Consider the following 18,312-nt stretch of genomic DNA (forward strand, 5'->3'; position numbering starts at 1 on the left):
TAAAGGTAAGAAATGAGAAAACTTAGTTTAATATATTCTACTCATATTGTTAAAACTATTGTTGCAGCTGCTTTTGGAAGCAGCTATTAAGTTTATCAAGGAGACATCAGTCTGACAAACTAAGCCAAGTTTATTGCTTTACACTATAACTTCTGGTCATCTGGCAATTTACCCTTTAGCTGAAGGGTTAGGAGGAGGCATGTTGTGGAACTTCATCTTGCTGACAGAAATGCAGAATGTGACGAATGGCGCACTTTCTGGTCCCACTTCTTGAAGAGAGGGACCACTACTGCCAGTCCAGAGGCGTCTCTGTTTGTCTGTCTAGCAGTTCTCGCGGTTTCCAGCAGGAGGCAGCACGCAGAATCCCGTAGCACGAGAAGAAGAAGCTGAAGTCTCGCGATGCTTCCTTCCTTTGTGTGGCGCGGAGTCTAGGCACATCGGAGACACAAACGGTTAGGTTTTATCTTCCGTGTGCGGTTTAAAATTCAGCTCAACATCGACCTGCGGATCAAGACCAGAGTCCCGACTGTGTCATCTGTGCGCCACCTCAACAGGTAAGAGATGCGACGGTGGTTGGCAGCGTCAACATTAGCCGCTAGCATGCGGCTAATGTTGGCGGCTAGTGTTAGCATGTAGCTCCTGGCAGGATGAAACCTGGGTTTCCTGGGTTCTGTTGGTTCTGTTCACTCAGGTCGTCGGAACAGAACTGAACCGTTCTAAACTTAGCGCAGAAACTCCATTGTCTCTTACCTGGTTAGATGACGTCATCAGGTGAAAGAAAGATGAAACGATGGGGTCATTGTCAGAGTTTCTCCTGTCAGGCTGAGGGTTGAAATAAAGCCTAAATATAACCTCCATGAGGTTTTCTGGAGGAGGAGAGAGTGGAAAACATTTAGAACGATAGACCAGAAAGCTGCAGGCCCAGATCCAGGAGAAATAAACCCTAATAAATCCCAAATAAACCCTAATAAATCCCTAACATAACAAAGTTTTCTGGAAGGAGGAGACGGTGGAAAGGGTTTAGAAGAAAAGGCCAGAAAGCTGCAGGCTCAGATCCAGGAGAAGATGGCGGCAGCGAGGCGTCTCTGTGGTCTTTGCAGGGAAATCTCTTCATATGTGGAGAAGTTTTACAAAACATTCTTGACTTGCTGTGTTGATTTCCAGGCTCTCCAGCTGATTGTAAGAAGACTGATGTACATTTTAATAATGATTAAAATGAACCTACCTACATCAACACATGTAAGACTGTCGGTTTTAAAATCCATCAGTATATCTACTCATTGTCACGTAATTTCTGCTATGAAATGAGGAACCAAACTGGTGGAACTGTGGTTGGTAGACTAGACTGGTGGAACCGTGGTTGGTAGACTAGACTGGTGGAACCGTGGCTGGTAAACTAGACTGGTGGAACCGTGGCTGGTAAACTAGACTGGTGGAACCGTGGCTGGTGGAACCAGACTGGTGGAACCGTGGTTGGCAAACTAGACTGGTGGAACCGTGGTTGGTAAACTAGACTGGTGGAACTGTGGTTGGTAAAGTAGACTGGTGGACCTGTGGTTGGTAAACCAGACTGGTGGAACTGTGGTTGGTAAACTATACTGGTGGAACTGTGGTTGGTAAACCAGACTGGTGGAACTGTGGTTGGTAAACTATACTGGTGGAACTGTGGTTGGTGAACCAGACTGGTGGAACTGTGGTTGGTAAACTATACTGGTGGAACTGTGGTTGGTAAACCAGACTGGTGGAACTGTGGTTGGTAAACCAGACTGGTGGAACTGTGGTTGGTAAACTATACCGGTGGAGCTGTGGTTGGTAAACTATACTGGTGGAACTGTGGTTGGTAAACTATACCGGTGGAACTGCGGTTGGTAAACTATACCGGTGGAGCTGCGGTTGGTAAACTATACTGGTGGAACTTTGGTTGGTAAACCAGACTGGTGGAACTGTGGTTGGTAAACTATACCGGTGGAACTGTGGTTGGTAAACTATACTGGTGGAACTGTGGCTGGTAAAGTAGACTGGTGGAACTGTGGTTGGTAAACTATACTGGTGGAACTGTGGTTGGTAAACCAGACTGGTGGAACTGTGGTTGGTAAACTATACCGGTGGAACTGTGGTTGGTAAACTATACCGGTGGAGCTGTGGTTGGTAAACTATACTGGTGGAACTGTGGTTGGTAAACTATACCGGTGGAACTGCGGTTGGTAAACTATACCGGTGGAGCTGTGGTTGGTAAACTATACTGGTGGAACTTTGGTTGGTAAACCAGACTGGTGGAACTGTGGTTGGTAAACTATACCGGTGGAGCTGTGGTTGGTAAACCAGACTGGTGGAACTGTGGTTGGTAAACTATACCGGTGGAACTGTGGTTGGTAAACTATACTGGTGGAACTGTGGTTGGTAAACCAGACTGGTGGAACTGTGGTTGGTAAACTATACCGGTGGAACTGTGGTTGGTAAACTATACTGGTGGAACTGTGGTTGGTAAACCAGACTGGTGGAACTGTGGTTGGTAAACTATACTGGTGGAACTGTGGTTGGTAAAGTAGACTGGTGGAACTGTGGTTGGTAAACCAGACTGGTGGAACTGTGGTTGGTAAACTATACTGGTGGAACTGTGGTTGGTAAACCATACTGGTGGAACTGTGGTTGGTAAACTATACTGGTGGAACTGTGGTTGGTAAACTATACTGGTGGAACTGTGGCTGGTAAAGTAGACTGGTGGAACTGTGGTTGGTAAACTATACTGGTGGAACTGTGGTTGGTAAACTATACTGGTGGAACTGTGGCTGGTAAAGTAGACTGGTGGAACTGTGGTTGGTAAACTAGACTGGTGGAACTGTGGTTGGTAAACCAGACTGGTGGAACTCTGGTTGGTAAACTATACCGGTGGAACTGTGGTTGGTAAACTATACTGGTGGAACTGTGGTTGGTAAACTATACTGGTGGAACTGTGGTTGGTAAACTAGACTGGTAGAACTGTGGTTGGTAAAGTAGACTGGTGGACCTGTGGTTGGTAAACCAGACTGGTGGAACTGTGGTTGGTAAACTATACTGGTGGAACTGTGGTTGGTAAACTATACTGGTGGAATTGTGGTTGGTAAACCAGACTGGTGGAACTGTGGTTGGTAAACTATACCGGTGGAACTGTGGTTGGTAAACCAGACTGGTGGAACTGTGGTTGGTAAACCAGACTGGTGGAACTGTGGTTGGTAAACTATACCGGTGGAACTGTGGTTGGTAAACCAGACTGGTGGATCTGTGGTTGGTAAACTATACTGGTGGAACTGTGGTTGGTAAACCAGACTGGTGGAACTGTGGTTGGTAAACCAGACTGGTGGAACTGTGGTTGGTAAACTATACCGGTGGAGCTGTGGTTGGTAAACTATACTGGTGGAACTGTGGTTGGTAAACTATACCGGTGGAACTGCGGTTGGTAAACTATACCGGTGGAGCTGTGGTTGGTAAACTATACTGGTGGAACTTTGGTTGGTAAACCAGACTGGTGGAACTGTGGTTGGTAAACCAGACTGGTGGAACTGTGGTTGGTAAACTATACCGGTGGAGCTGTGGTTGGTAAACCAGACTGGTGGAACTGTGGTTGGTAAACTATACCGGTGGAACTGTGGTTGGTAAACTATACTGGTGGAACTGTGGCTGGTAAAGTAGACTGGTGGAACTGTGGTTGGTAAACTATACTGGTGGAACTGTGGTTGGTAAACCAGACTGGTGGAACTGTGGTTGGTAAACCAGACTGGTGGAACTGTGGTTGGTAAACTATACCGGTGGAGCTGTGGTTGGTAAACCAGACTGGTGGAACTGTGGTTGGTAAACTATACTGGTGGAACTGTGGCTGATAAAGTAGACTGGTGGAACTGTGGTTGGTAAACTATACTGGTGGAACTGTGGTTGGTAAACCAGACTGGTGGAACTGTGGTTGGTAAACTATACTGGTGGAACTGTGGTTGGTAAACCATACTGGTGGAACTGTGGTTGGTAAACTATACTGGTGGAACTGTGGTTGGTAAACTATACCGGTAGAACTGTGGTTGGTAAACCAGACTGGTGGAACTGTGGTTGGTAAACTATACCGGTGGAGCTGTGGTTGGTAAACTATACTGGTGGAACTTTGGTTGGTAAACCAGACTGGTGGAACTGTGGTTGGTAAACTATACCGGTGGAACTGTGGTTGGTAAACCAGACTGGTGGAACTGTGGTTGGTAAACTATACCGGTGGAACTGTGGTTGGTAAACCAGACTGGTGGAACTGTGGTTGGTAAACTATACCGGTGGAACTGTGGTTGGTAAACCAGACTGGTGGAACTGTGGTTGGTAAACTATACTGGTGGAACTGTGGTTGGTAAACCAGACTGGTGGAACTGTGGTTGGTAAACCAGACTGGTGGAACTGTGGTTGGTAAACTATACTGGTGGAACTTTGGCTGGTAACGTAGACTTGGTTCGTCTTGTGTCAGTGTAAATAAAAAAGCTTTCTATTGGGTGAACACTTCCTTGCTGTGTAACCTGGCATTGGTTAGGACTCACCTGCATTGATGTTTCAGAAACATTTTGTCTTTATTTTGCAGGTTTGAAGATAAAAATGACTTTATTGATCTCAATCGCTATTTTTTTTTCCAGACGCAGCGAGTCACCGGATTGTCTCCATGGCAGTAAGACGAGGACACATCAGGTATCTGAAGGTTAGTCTGCTCATCAGAATGAAAGAAACCACTAAATGTCATTCCTGTCCTGTTACCATGGTGACGGTGTCTTCTGTCATCATGGTAACTGTAAATAAAGCTTTTATGAGCGATGAAGCCGTTTATAGTGGCTCTGCGTGAGGTCCATAATGGTGTCACCGCCGTGGCTTCTATTCTATTCTATTCTATTCCAGCGTCACTAGCAGACACTACTTGCATCTGGGAGTGAGAACAACTCAAGCAAACAGGAGGGGTGTTGTCGATAAGTTCTGGTCGGACTACTGGCGTCCAGTTTGACCCAGTGTTGTGCTGGGAGCAGTAAAAATGTAGGTTTTAGTTCCTGTTCGTTCCTGTAATAATCCCTCTGTTACAAACAGAAGACGTAATGTGCACGTTTGCATGCACCACAATCAGATGAAAGTTATGAGACGCTTTATGATGTTTCTGAATTATTGCAGCTTCTCACTGAATTTGTGCAGAACAGAAACTGTAACACAACAGTCATTGTGCAGCGTCAGCTGTGCCGACTGTACAGTGATCAATGATCAATATAACAACTGATCATATACAGTTGCAGTCTAAATTATTGAACCTCTGCTGCAAAGTAGTGTTACTGGTAAGATGAACAAATTAGCTGTTTGCTTTAAACATTCAACCAAGAGCCAGTTGAACAGCCCAATACAACAATGGTTTCCCCAACCATTGGTTCATCTGCGAAGCTCAGGGCACATTTTAATAACCTGTAGACAGACCTCTCCCTTCTGCTTTTACCCAGTGGAACGTTCCAGCTTTTACCCAGTGGAACGGCCCAGCTTTTACCCAGTGGAACGTTCCAGCTTTTACCCAGTGGAACGTTCCAGCTTTTACCCAGTGGAACGGCCCAGCTTTTACCCAGTGGAACGGCCCAGCTTTTACCCAGTGGAACGTTCCAGCTTTTACCCAGTGGAACGGCCCAGCTTTTACCCAGTGGAACGTTCCAGCTTTTACCCAGTGGAACGTTCCAGCTTTTACCCAGTGGAACGGCCCAGCTTTTACCCAGTGGAACGGCCCAGCTTTTACCCAGTGGAACGGCCCAGCTTTTACCCAGTGGAACGTTCCAGCTTTTACCCAGTGGAACGTTCCAGCTTTTACCCAGTGGAACGGCCCAGCTTTTACCCAGTGGAACGTTCCAGCTTTTACCCAGTGGAACGTTCCAGCTTTTACCCAGTGGAACGGCCCAGCTTTTACCCAGTGGAATGGCCCAGCTTTTACCCAGTGGAACGGCCCAGCTTTTACCCAGTGGAACGTTCCAGCTTTTACCCAGTGGAACGGCCCAGCTTTTACCCAGTGGAACGGCCCAGCTTTTACCCAGTGGAACGGCCCAGCTTTTACCCAGTGGAACGTTCCAGCTTTTACCCAGTGGAACGGCCCAGCTTTTACCCAGTGGAACGTTCCAGCTTTTACCCAGTGGAACGTTCCAGCTTTTACCCAGTGGAACGGCCCAGCTTTTACCCAGTGGAACGTTCCAGCTTTTACCCAGTGGAACGTTCCAGCTTTTACCCAGTGGAACGTTCCAGCTTTTACCCAGTGGAACGTTCCAGCTTTTACCCAGTGGAACGGCCCAGCTTTTACCCAGTGGAACGTTCCAGCTTTTACCCAGTGGAACGTTCCAGCTTTTACCCAGTGGAACGGCCCAGCTTTTACCCAGTGGAACGTTCCAGCTTTTACCCAGTGGAACGTTCCAGCTTTTACCCAGTGGAACGGCCCAGCTTTTACCCAGTGGAACGTTCCAGCTTTTACCCAGTGGAACGGCCCAGCTTTTACCCAGTGGAACGGCCCAGCTTTTACCCAGTGGAACGTTCCAGCTTTTACCCAGTGGAACGTTCTTTGTAATTTGGGCAACTAGCAAAATGGTGCTGGGGCATTAGTGTGGTCCATATGTGGCGTCTTGGCGTTGAACTGGATCATGTCTGTAATTAAAACTTCAGCATAGAGGAGGATTATTACTTTCTGTTGCCTTCAGTCATGGCGCCATGGAGCTGCATCGTTCGGCATGGAGAAGCTTCAGTGCTGATTGGCTACACAGCATGTGGCAGCCAATCAGAGGAGGCTGTAGGCAGGGCATCGTTCCACAGCTGTATTGGTGACTTCAGGCAGAGACACCGCGGTTCACGAGCCAAAGCGGCAAAAATAAACTCTTTTTATCTGCCATTGGTGGAAAGGTGGACCTCACTGCTAACAGATGAGGACATTCAGTCCAGCTCCTCCTCCAAACCTGCTCGGTTCTGTATCTGATCTGTAACACCTTACCTGTCCTTCCAGGTGTGTGAAGTCCAGACATCTCAGAGCGAAGCCAGAGACACCCAGCTCATCTCAAAAGGAGCTGCTGCAAAGGTGAGTGCTGCCTTCTGATTGGCTGCAGACACGTTACCTGCTCTGACAACTGGACCTACATCAGATCTGATCTGGATCCTGGTTACGGAATAGTCTACGTTATCCTGCCATCAGACCTTGTGCTGGTCGGGCTGCTGTGTGAGAGCCACAGGTGTGTTGATGATGTAACACGATGATGTCATGGCTTCAGGAGCTGTACGATAACGGCTACGTGGAGCAGGTGATGGAGGACGAAGACTCGCGCACCAACCTGATCGTCAACTACCTGCCTCAGAGCATGAGTCAGGACGAGCTGAGGAGCCTGTTCAGCAGCGTCGGCGAGGTGGAGTCGGCAAAACTGATCCGGGACAAAGTAGCAGGTAACTCCAGCACTGACAGAGTACTACTACTCACACAGCACGCTGTAGTACTGACCGAGTACTACTACTCACACAGCACGCTGTAGTACTGACCGAGTACTACTACTCACACAGCACGCTGTAGTACTGACCGAGTACTACTACTCACACAGCACGCTATAGTACTGACCGAGTACTACTACTCACACAGCACGCTGTAGTACTGACGGAGTACTACTACTCACACAGCACGCTGTAGTACTGACGGAGTACTACTACTCACACAGCACCGCTGTAGTACTGACCGAGTACTACTACTCACACAGCACGCTGTAGTACTGACCGAGTACTACTACTCACACAGCACGCTGTAGTACTGACCGAGTACTACTACTCACACAGCACCGCTGTAGTACTGACGGAGTACTACTACTCACACAGCACCGCTGTAGTACTGACCGAGTACTACTACTCACACAGCACCGCTGTAGTACTGACGGAGTACTACTACTCACACAGCACCGCTGTAGTACTGACCGAGTACTACTCGCAGTACCACCGCAGTACGTCTGTCGTAGTACTTTTTACTCCCAAACTTCAAAAACGGGTCTGCTATATTTACTTTTCCTGTGCACTACTTCAGTTTAACCAGGACAACGCTGCAGCGTTCCTGAATATCTTCAAGTGGAAAAAGCCGGCGGTATTCCTGAATGTTTCAGTAAAATAAGCAGACGGTGTTCCTGAATGTTTCAGTAAAATACGCCGGCGGCGTTCCTGAATGTTTCAGTAAAATACGCCGGCGGCGTTCCTGAATGTTTCAGTAAAATACGCCGGCGGCGTTCCTGAATGTTTCAGTAAAATACGCCGGCGGCGTTCCTGAATGTTTCAGTAAAATACGCCGGCGGCGTTCCTGAATGTTTCAGTAAAATAAACCGACGTGTTCCTGAATGTTTCAGTAAAATAAACCGACGTGTTCCTGAATGTTTCAGTAAAAGAAGCCGACGGCGTTCCTGAATGTTTCAGTAAAAGAAGCCGACGGCGTTCCTGAATGTTTCAGTAAAAGAAGCCGACGGCGTTCCTGAATGTTTCAGTAAAATACGCTGGCGGCGTTCCTGAATGTTTCAGTAAAATAAGCCAATGGCGTTCCTGAATGTTTCAGTAAAATAAGCCGACGGCGTTCCTGAATGTTTCAGTAGAATACGACGGCGGCGTTCCTGAATGTTTCAGTAAAATAAACCGACGTGTTCCTGAATGTTTCAGTAAAAGAAGCCGACGGCGTTCCTGAATGTTTCAGTAAAAGAAGCCGATGGCGTTCCTGAATGTTTCAGTAAAATAAGCCGACGGCGTTCCTGAATGTTTCAGTAAAATAAGCCGACGGCGTTCCTGAATGTTTCAGTAAAAGAAGCCGACGGCGTTCCTGAATGTTTCAGTAAAATAAGCCAATGGCGTTCCTGAATGTTTCAGTAAAATAAGCCGACGGCGTTCCTGAATGTTTCAGTAGAATACGACGGCGGCGTTCCTGAATGTTTCAGTAAAATAAACCGACGTGTTCCTGAATGTTTCAGTAAAAGAAGCCGACGGCGTTCCTGAATGTTTCAGTAAAAGAAGCCGATGGCGTTCCTGAATGTTTCAGTAAAATAAGCCGACGGCGTTCCTGAATGTTTCAGTAAAATAAACCGACGTGTTCCTGAATGTTTCAGTAAAAGAAGCCGACGGTGTTCCTGAATGTTTCAGTAAAATACGCTGGCGGCGTTCCTGAATGTTTCAGTAAAATACGCTGGCGGCGTTCCTGAATGTTTCAGTAAAATACGCTGGCGGCGTTCCTGAATGTTTCAGTAAAATACGCCGGCGGCGTTCCTGAATGTTTCAGTAAAATACGCCGGCGGCGTTCCTGAATGTTTCAGTAAAATACGCCGGCGGTGTTCCTGAATGTTTCAGTAAAAGAAGCCGACGGCGTTCCTGAATGTTTCAGTAAAATACGCCGGCGGCGTTCCTGAATGTTTCAGTAAAATACGCCGGCGGCGTTCCTGAATGTTTCAGTAAAATACGCTGGCGACGTTCCTGAATGTTTCAGTAAAATACGCTGGCGGCGTTCCTGAATGTTTCAGTAAAATACGCCGGCGGCGTTCCTGAATGTTTCAGTAAAATACGCCGGCGGCGTTCCTGAATGTTTCAGTAAAAGAAGCCGACGGCGTTCCTGAATGTTTCAGTAAAATACGCCGGCGGCGTTCCTGAATGTTTCAGTAAAATACGCCGGCAGCGTTCCTGAATGTTTCAGTAAAAGAAGCCGACGGCGTTCCTGAATGTTTCAGTAAAATACGCCGGCGTGTTTCAGTAAAATACGCTGGCGGCGTTCCTGAATGTTTCAGTAAAAGAAGCCGACGGCGTTCCTGAATGTTTCAGTAAAAGAAGCCGACGGCGTTCCTGAATGTTTCAGTAAAAGAAGCCGACGGCGTTCCTGAATGTTTCAGTAAAAGAAGCCGACGGCGTTCCTGAATGTTTCAGTAAAAGAAGCCGACGGCGTTCCTGAATGTTTCAGTAAAAGAAGCCGACGGCGTTCCTGAATGTTTCAGTAAAAGAAGCCGACGGCGTTCCTGAATGTTTCAGTAAAAGAAGCCGACGGCGTTCCTGAATGTTTCAGTAAAAGAAGCAGACGGCGTTCCTGAATGTTTCAGTAAAAGAAGCCGACGGCGTTCCTGAATGTTTCAGTAAAAGAAGCCGACGGCGTTCCTGAATGTTTCAGTAAAAGAAGCCGACGGCGTTCCTGAATGTTTCAGTAAAAGAAGCAGACGGCGTTCCTGAATGTTTCAGTAAAAGAAGCAGACAGCGTTCCTGAATGTTTCAGTAAAAGAAGCAGACAGCGTTCCTGAATGTTTCAGTAAAAGAAGCCGACGGCGTTCCTGAATGTTTCAGTAAAAGAAGCAGACAGCGTTCCTGAATGTTTCAGTAAAAGAAGCAGACAGCGTTCCTGAATGTTTCAGTAAAAGAAGCCGACGGCGTTCCTGAATGTTTCAGTAAAAGAAGCAGACGGCGTTCCTGAATGTTTCAGTAAAAGAAGCCGACGGCGTTCCTGAATGTTTCAGTAAAAGAAGCCGACGGCGTTCCTGAATGTTTCAGTAAAAGAAGCAGACAGCGTTCCTGAATGTTTCAGTAAAAGAAGCCGACGGCGTTCCTGAATGTTTCAGTAAAATAAGCCGACGGTGTTCCTGATCTTAAATGGGAAAAGCTTGTGGCATCCCTGAGCATGATTTAGTTAGAGCAAGATGATCTTGCGGCATTCCCGAGGCTAATTTAGTTTTATTCTGACAAATATTCTGTTTACTTTCTCTGGGTTCTGTTCTTCAGCTGGTCTTCTAAATATTTCCACTTTATGTGTTTTTGTTTGTTTTTTTTGTTTTGTTTTTTTTTTAAAAAACTTGATTATTTTGTTTTAGAATAAATTTGTTTTGTTTTTTTTCCATCAGGACGGATGTGTTTGTTTTGTAGTGTTTCAGAATTTCATCTCCGTTCAACCAGGAGAAGATCCCAGATTTTCCAAAGTTTAATTTAACCAGGAAAAGCTTGCGGCATTCCTAATCTTTACTTTTCTTCCACTAAACAAATAAACAGTGTTTAATATTTCTGGTTTTCATGATTTCATTTTATTCGATTTCACTGTGATTTTGGAGAAATTTCCACTTCCATGTTTTGGTTTTATTCTTTTTAAACTCAGTAATTTTGTCTTTTAAGATTAATTTTTTTGTCAGGACGGATGTATTGAATAAAAGTATTGTTTTTTTTCCACTAGTGAATTTGTTGTAATTTAATTTAAACACCTGTATTTAAAAAGATTTGATGTTTTCCTGTTTTTCTGATATTCATGGTTTTTGTCAGATGTGAGTGAAATCAGTTTAATTCTTCAAGATGATGTAAAATCTTCCAATCACAGATATGATCGATATTTTGTTTCTATCAAAAGGAATTTTTTTTTTTTTGTAAAAAATGTTTTAATTTGCAATTGTTCATATGTTTGTTTTTCACCTTTCTTGTTTATTTTTCAGGTTTTCACGATGTTTGTAAGAGTTTATTATCCTGAAGTTTTAAATCTGAACAAATGAAGAAATCGTCGGGACATTTCCGTACAATGTTTAGTTTTGGGCCAATTTGGGGCGTTTGTGGTTTTTACCTGGCGGTTGTAGTTTTTCATTGTGGCGCTAATATGTTGATGTTGCCGGGCGGAAGACGAGCTTTCTGGGTTTGTTCAGATTGTTTTTGCAACGCTGTAAAGTCTGAGCTGAATTCTGTACTCCTATTGAACTGTTTATTTCTGGAAGACATCTGAACTCTGTGTTTTTGTTTCTTTCTGTCCAGAATCTGTAACGGCTGCAGTGGACAGTTTTGTTATTTTATTGTTTTCCTTTGTGTTTCTCTAGGCCACAGTTTAGGTTACGGCTTTGTTAACTTTGTTAACCCTAGTGATGCAGAGAGGGCTATCAGTACCCTCAATGGCCTGAGGCTACAGTCTAAAACTATCAAGGTAATGTGCCACGGGTGCTCTTTTATTTTCCTGTCTGACCTGATATTATGTTCCTTGGACAGTCGAAGGCGCTCTCACCAGCAAACTGTCTGACGGATGAAGGTATTTTTCAAACTGTCATGTTTCTGTGTTTCTGACACGTTGGCACTGATCCTGGGACTTTCTTGAGTTCAGTCAGATTATGTGCCAAACTTTTTTTTTTTTTTTTTTTTTTGTCAAGTAATGCTTTATTTTATTTATTTTAAAATGAACCCGAGCTTGTTTGGGTGCTTTTATATTGTTTTTTTTTTGTTTGTTTGTTTGTTTTTGTTTTTTTTTGTTTTTTTGCTTGAAAAAATTCTGAATAACTGTTAATTTTATTTTTACCTATTGAATTTATTCTAAATAATGTTTTTTTATTTTAAGACTGCAACTGTGCATTTTTGTATTGAATTTATTTTTTTTTTGTCAATTTATTTTGTTTTTTGTCAGAGATTGATGATCTGAGTAATGTCTTTTCACCTCTATGTAGGTTTCATACGCCCGGCCGAGTTCAGACATGATCAAAGATGCGAATCTTTACATCAGCGGTTTGCCAAGAACATTGAGTCAGCAGGACCTCGAAGACATGTTTGCTTCCTTTGGACGAATCATCAACTCCAGAGTTCTGGTGGACCAGGCTTCTGGTAATTCACTGATGTTATCAGAGTGTATATAGAACCTTACTCCAACAAATTATTATTAATTATTTAAATGATTAAATGATTAAATTGAATGAACAAACTTAGTAATCATCCTGTTGACAGTGCCTCAATAATGCTGCGACTGAAAGTCATGGGTCAGTGGAAACTGATAACCCGGTTTAATTCACAGCTGAAGTCTTGAAATAAAACCAGACTCTTTTTCTCCAATTACGATGTATCAATAATGACTTGGCATTCCCCATTACGACACTGACATAACCACTAATCTTTAGATACAGGTAGGAAACCCAAAACCAGACCAGACATCAGTGTCTGAACCAGAACAAGCATCTGGGACCTGTTCCAGAAACCAGTTTGTGTGACAACTGAGTTTTTTAATCCTGAGTTGAGGGGAACTGAGTTTTACATTCCAGAAAGAGAGCCAGGTCTTCCCCTGCACGGTACCACAGTAACTGGTCAACTATAGGGCCGAGTCCATGTCTGCCAGTGTTCATAGAAACACTGGCAGACATGGAAAACAAACCCAAAGTAGTTACTCTGGAAATGATGTAAACACCAAACATCTAGCTGTACGTTTGATCCCGAATCGGACCCCAAAAATGAGTGAACTCATCCAACCTGTATTAACAATGCAGCAGGACGTATCTGTTTAACCCTGGCTTTCCAGCTATAGTCTGAAATAATGTCGTTTGCCGTTTTTCACTCGCTTTTTATAATTGTAAATGTTCCCGTTACCAAGTGTACAAGTGGCAAAAGTAGCACAATGCCGTGTACATCTGTTGTCTCAAGTAGCTTATCACCGGGATGTTTTTATCCTGATCAAACAAAACCAACGTTTAAGTAATTCGGTTTTACTTCCAGCCTGTGTCTCAGGATGGGAAATGTGGTCCTTGATTGTCGGAACAGACCCTCCTTTCAGCAGAAGCCTGGTAGCAAATCCCGTCATGCTGGACCCTGTTCATCCAGCAGTCTGCAGTGAAGTGCCGGTCACAGATAAAAATGCCTTAGATGTCATTGGGATGTTGAAGTAGAAAAACACCCTGTAAAATCAGTCGCTTTCAGTGGCATGGGAACTGAAGACATGCTGGAAAGCTCAGACGTGTTTATGTGATCGAGACGTTGCATACTTGCCTGAGTATTCATCACAAAAACACTGTAAAAAACTCTAAATAGCATAATAGAGCCCTTTAATGATCATCTACCATCTCATTGGCTGTTTAGGTGTGTCTCGGGGCGTGGCCTTTATCCGCTTTGATAAGAGGTCTGAGGCTGAGGATGCAGTCAAACATCTGAATGGACACACGCCTGCTGGTAGCTCTGAACCAATCACAGTCAAGTTTGCTGCCAACCCCAATCAAGCAAGGAACTCCCAGATGATGTCACAGATGTACCATGGCCAATCGCGACGCTTCGGAGGTCCAGTTCATCACCAGGCACAAAGATTCAGGTCTGTTTGACTCGCTCATCACTGAAGCAGGTCATCAGTAGGGGTGGGCAACATTGTCAAAACATACTATGATATTTTTCTAGAACATCTCCATGACGATGTTGCAGACTGTATTGATGTCCTCAGCCACACAAGAAGTCGCAGTCTTTGTGATGTTTTTGGACCGTTTGCCCGACTTGGCATAAGTTGTACTGTTACATATAGGGGCAATCGGGCTCAGAGAAGTGATTCCTGATGGTAGCAACCTTTTCAGTAAAACAGGAAGCCAACATGTCTGCAGTCAGCGTGGCGGGAGGCTGAGCAGACAGTTAAAGGCTTAGAGATCCCAGCTTTCTGTGCTAGGAAACCAGCTTTGGAGCCTCCTGAGTGTCATGAGGAAGGAGGGCTGAGAATGTGACCAGGAGGTGGTCTGAGAGATGCAGGGGGGGGGACTGGCAGATCAGCTGTGGACCAGTTCCTGGTCAGGACCAGATCCATAGTGCTGCCAGCTTAGTGTGTTGGATGAGTCTGGACCAGTGTGAGACTGAAAGAGTTGAGATCCAGAAAGTCATTTCCTGTTTAGCTGATGTTTATGTCTCCATGACAACCAGTGATGTCCATCATCAGGTATGTCAGTAACATGTCCAGCTGCCTCCTGGAGGCGCTAGATGTCCAGAATGTCTGCAGTGATGCTGCAGAGACCTTTACTGCGTGATGAGCAGGTCACCATGGGACGAAGAGGTAAAGCTTCATGTTTTAGGAACCGAGACGCCCGTTCCACGTCCTCGTCCAGCAGAGCGAGGTGTCTGGGTGAATCCTGCATCGACAGAGAGGACAGTAGGAGTAGCTGTGTCTTCTGGACGGATCCAGGTCTCAGTCAGGACCAGGACCTGACCTATCATGAACTCTGTTTTATTTACTGCAGTTCCAGAGACGGAAGGTAAGAGGATGTGGACGGCGTGCAGGACATTGGACAGGACAGGGTTTATGGATTGCGTCGTCTCTGGGAGACACGTCTCGGTGTGAAACGTATCTGACAAGGATGGGTTTGAAGCACATTGTGTACAAGTTGTGTCGTGTGTGTGTGTTCTGTGGACTCGCAGGACTTGACCTGTTGTGGTTTTGTCTGATGTGACTGCCTGACGCTTCAGCTAGCCTGAGCTGCTGACGCCGCTGATTTCACTTTGTTTCAGCCTCTTTCTGCTTTCCCTCAAGCAGTGAACAGGGAGTGTGACTGAGTTTTTACTGTAGCATGTCATGACTTGTATACCACCTGCTGGTACAGGGTCCTCATCCAATGGCACGTATAAAAAACCACTGAATCACCTGTAATGCAATATTTGGAAACGAATAATAAATCTGATTAATCTGGAGTTAACTCAGGTCTCTGGTGTGATTTAAATGTTTTGTATAACTGAATGCCATAATATGTAATATATACTGTCAGAAAAATGGAAACGATATTTAAAGAAATGCTAAGTCCCCCGCTTATCACTTTCAGATACTTCTCTGATTGGTTGAATGATGTAGAGCAGCCAGTTGGATTCATAGGCGAGATCAGGATTTAATTAAGTTTATATTTTAGGAATAAAACAACCGGCTTCAGTTATATGATTCTTTTTGTTTTTTAGATTTTCTCCAATGAGCGTCGACCACATGGGAGGAGGGGGCGGAGCCTCCGGTAGCGCATCCTCTGGTTGGTGCATCTTCATCTACAACCTGGGGCAGGATGCAGATGAGGCCATGCTCTGGCAGATGTTTGGGCCGTTCGGTGCCGTTGTCAACGTGAAAGTTATCCGAGACTTCAGCACCAGCAAGTGCAAAGGCTTCGGCTTCGTCACCATGTCAAACTACGAAGAAGCTGCCATGGCGATCCACAGCCTGAACGGGTACCGTCTAGGAGACAAAGTCCTGCAGGTGTCCTTCAAAACCAGCAAGGGACACAAGTGAAGAGCCAGTGAAGGGAGGATGGACCGTCACATTGTAGTTAAATAGTGGTTCATTTTGTGACTTTAGTGCAAGTTATTTTGTTCCCAGCATGCAGTTCTTTGTTTGCTCCCAGCTGTCATTTCCCCTGGCAGGGTGATTGACAGGTCCATTGATAGCTGTTGGTCCAAAGACACTGTGTCGACCCTCCTGAATTTATTTACATCCTATTCATCTGACACCCCCCCCCACACACACACACACACACTTCTGGATTCCTCACAGATCAAGGTGAGACTCATTTTAGACCTGAGTTGTGATTGATATTTTCCATTAAAAACAAATGAGCAGCTGACTGACATGCAGCTCGGTTTCTTTTATTGTCCATCCTGACTGGAATAAACCTGTTCATGGAAACAGTTTTTATTTACTGAGTAAACAGGCCTCAGTAGTTACGTCCTGTTTGAAACAATGCCATTATTGCACAACCTTTCAAGCTGTATTGAGTTATTCGTTCATTTCAGTTTCTTTTAGTTTCCTAAATGCAAATATGTTTAAGATTTCCCAGCTGTCATCCAAAACCTCCAAAAGAATCACCAGCGTGTTAAACTCCAGTCCTTGAGGGCTGGTATCCAGCAGGTCTTTGTTGTTTATCTTTACAAACACCTGATCCAAATCAGTTGGTCCAACAGCTTCTTGTCAACCTCTTTATTTCAGTCAGGTGTGTTGGAGACTACAAAAACCTGCAGGACACAACTTACAAAATCGAGGACTGAAGCTTGACACCTGTGACCTAGACTGTGTTGTGTCTGCTGTTTAGCACAGGGCCAGCCTATTCCACCTGATAGATCCTTCAGGCTGACCACGCACCCTCCTCCTGATGTTATCAGTAGACCCAGCTGTGACAGAGTATGGCCCCTTTATGTTAATGGCCGTCATGGTCTGCTTTTTTTTTTTTTTTTTTAATAATCATTGTAGCCTCCATGAGCCAACATTTTCATCTTGGTCGTCACATTGCTCAGCTGTTAGAAAAGGAATGTTTTCAGAGAATATCAGAAGGTGGTGTGTTGACAGTGTAGCAGTCTGGTAAAGGTGAACAGCTGATACATATCCAGATAAAATGTAACACATTTAAGTAAGTGATTGCACATACACTTGCCATTTCCAACATTAACAGACATGATCATTGTTATGATGGAAAGCACTTGGGCGCCAATTCATATTGCAGTTTGCAGAAGACCAGATGAGGGTGTCGGTCAGGACACAGATTAACTACACAGCGCAGGTATCTTGTTTAACCAGGCTTAACGGCCAGGCACTTTATTATGGTCACTCAGTGTTGTAACAGTTCTGTAAATATTAACAATAAACAAGCTATCCACATCAGATAATTAAAGGAATTAACATAAACAAATACACCTACTGGACATACACATCCAGAATCGCCACCTAACAGTCAGAATCTGCACATTTTAGCATTAAAGTGGATTAGACAGGCCAACAGGGTTAGGGTTAGGGTTCGGGGTTACCATGTTTATGGTTTTTTTGCACTGGCCTACTGACTTGGGGGTTATTGTGAGTTATGGACAGATGGTAAAGAGCCAGGTTCTGGAAATGAAAGAAGAGGGAAGAAAAACAAAAAAAAAAGATTTTGGGGGGACATAAAGGCCGATATATAGGCTGCTCCATCAACTATGTTGTTGGCAAGGTGGGGTGGGCATCAGACAGCCATGCAGGCGGGCGAGGTTCGAGCCCCGGTCACGGCCAAGATTACCCACCCTGGAAAGGCCCAGCACTATCCGCCAGGGAACAAAGCTCCCGACACAGGGAGAAAAAAGAAGGGATTTGTTTTTTGAGGGGAAAAAAAGTATATATAAATATATATTTGGGGGCAGTGGGAGAGAAATAAAGGCCGATATAGAGGCTGCTAAATCAACCATGTTGTTGGCAAAATGGGGTGGGCATCAGACGGCCACGCAGGAGGGTAGAGGTTCAACCCCCCCCCCCCCCCCCTCTCATGGCCAAAGATGCCCACCCCAGAAAGGTCCAGCAGTGTCTGCTGGGGAACAAAGCTCCTAACACAGGGAGGAGAAAAGAAAGGAGTGTATTTTGGAGAAAAAGGCAGAAGAAGAAAAAAACCGAAGGGGGAAGAGAGGTTGTGGGGTTATTAAGGGGCCATATGGGGTGAGTGTAACCAGTGTATGAATCCAATGTCTTTCTGCTCTTTTCCGCTGTCTGATGGTCCATCTCTCATTTGATTCTAATCCAGAAATTGTGAGGTGTTCTATGGAGTGAAGCTGAAAATGATTGACCAGGGGGGTGGACAGTCGACCTTCCCTAATGTTATACAG

At 45.0% G+C, this 18,312-nt stretch overlaps 1 protein-coding gene across 2 annotated transcripts; it reads left to right on the plus strand.

The window, feature by feature from the left end:
• Window positions 1–418: 418 nt before the first annotated feature.
• On the plus strand, window positions 419–16,315 carry LOC306759078 (ELAV-like protein 1). Of its 2 annotated transcripts, XM_079244572.1 has the most exons (8): window positions 419–554; window positions 4,638–4,699; window positions 7,001–7,072; window positions 7,263–7,431; window positions 11,823–11,926; window positions 12,438–12,591; window positions 13,831–14,056; window positions 15,667–16,315. In XM_079244572.1, exons 2-8 carry the CDS (start codon window positions 4,664–4,666, stop codon window positions 15,983–15,985), a joined length of 1,080 nt encoding a protein of 359 aa, XP_079100698.1. In that variant the 5' UTR covers window positions 419–554; window positions 4,638–4,663; the 3' UTR covers window positions 15,986–16,315. The 2 variants fall into 2 exon arrangements, with proteins under 2 accessions (XP_079100698.1, XP_079100699.1); XM_079244573.1 differs by lacking the exons at window positions 419–554; window positions 4,638–4,699; window positions 7,001–7,072; window positions 11,823–11,926 and having other exon boundaries at window positions 7,296–7,431.
• Window positions 16,316–18,312: the final 1,997 nt, after the last annotated feature.

The sequence above is a fragment of the Telmatherina bonti genome, assembly GCF_933228915.1.
Source record: "Telmatherina bonti genome assembly, chromosome: 8".
Taxonomy (NCBI): domain Eukaryota; kingdom Metazoa; phylum Chordata; class Actinopteri; order Atheriniformes; family Telmatherinidae; genus Telmatherina; species Telmatherina bonti.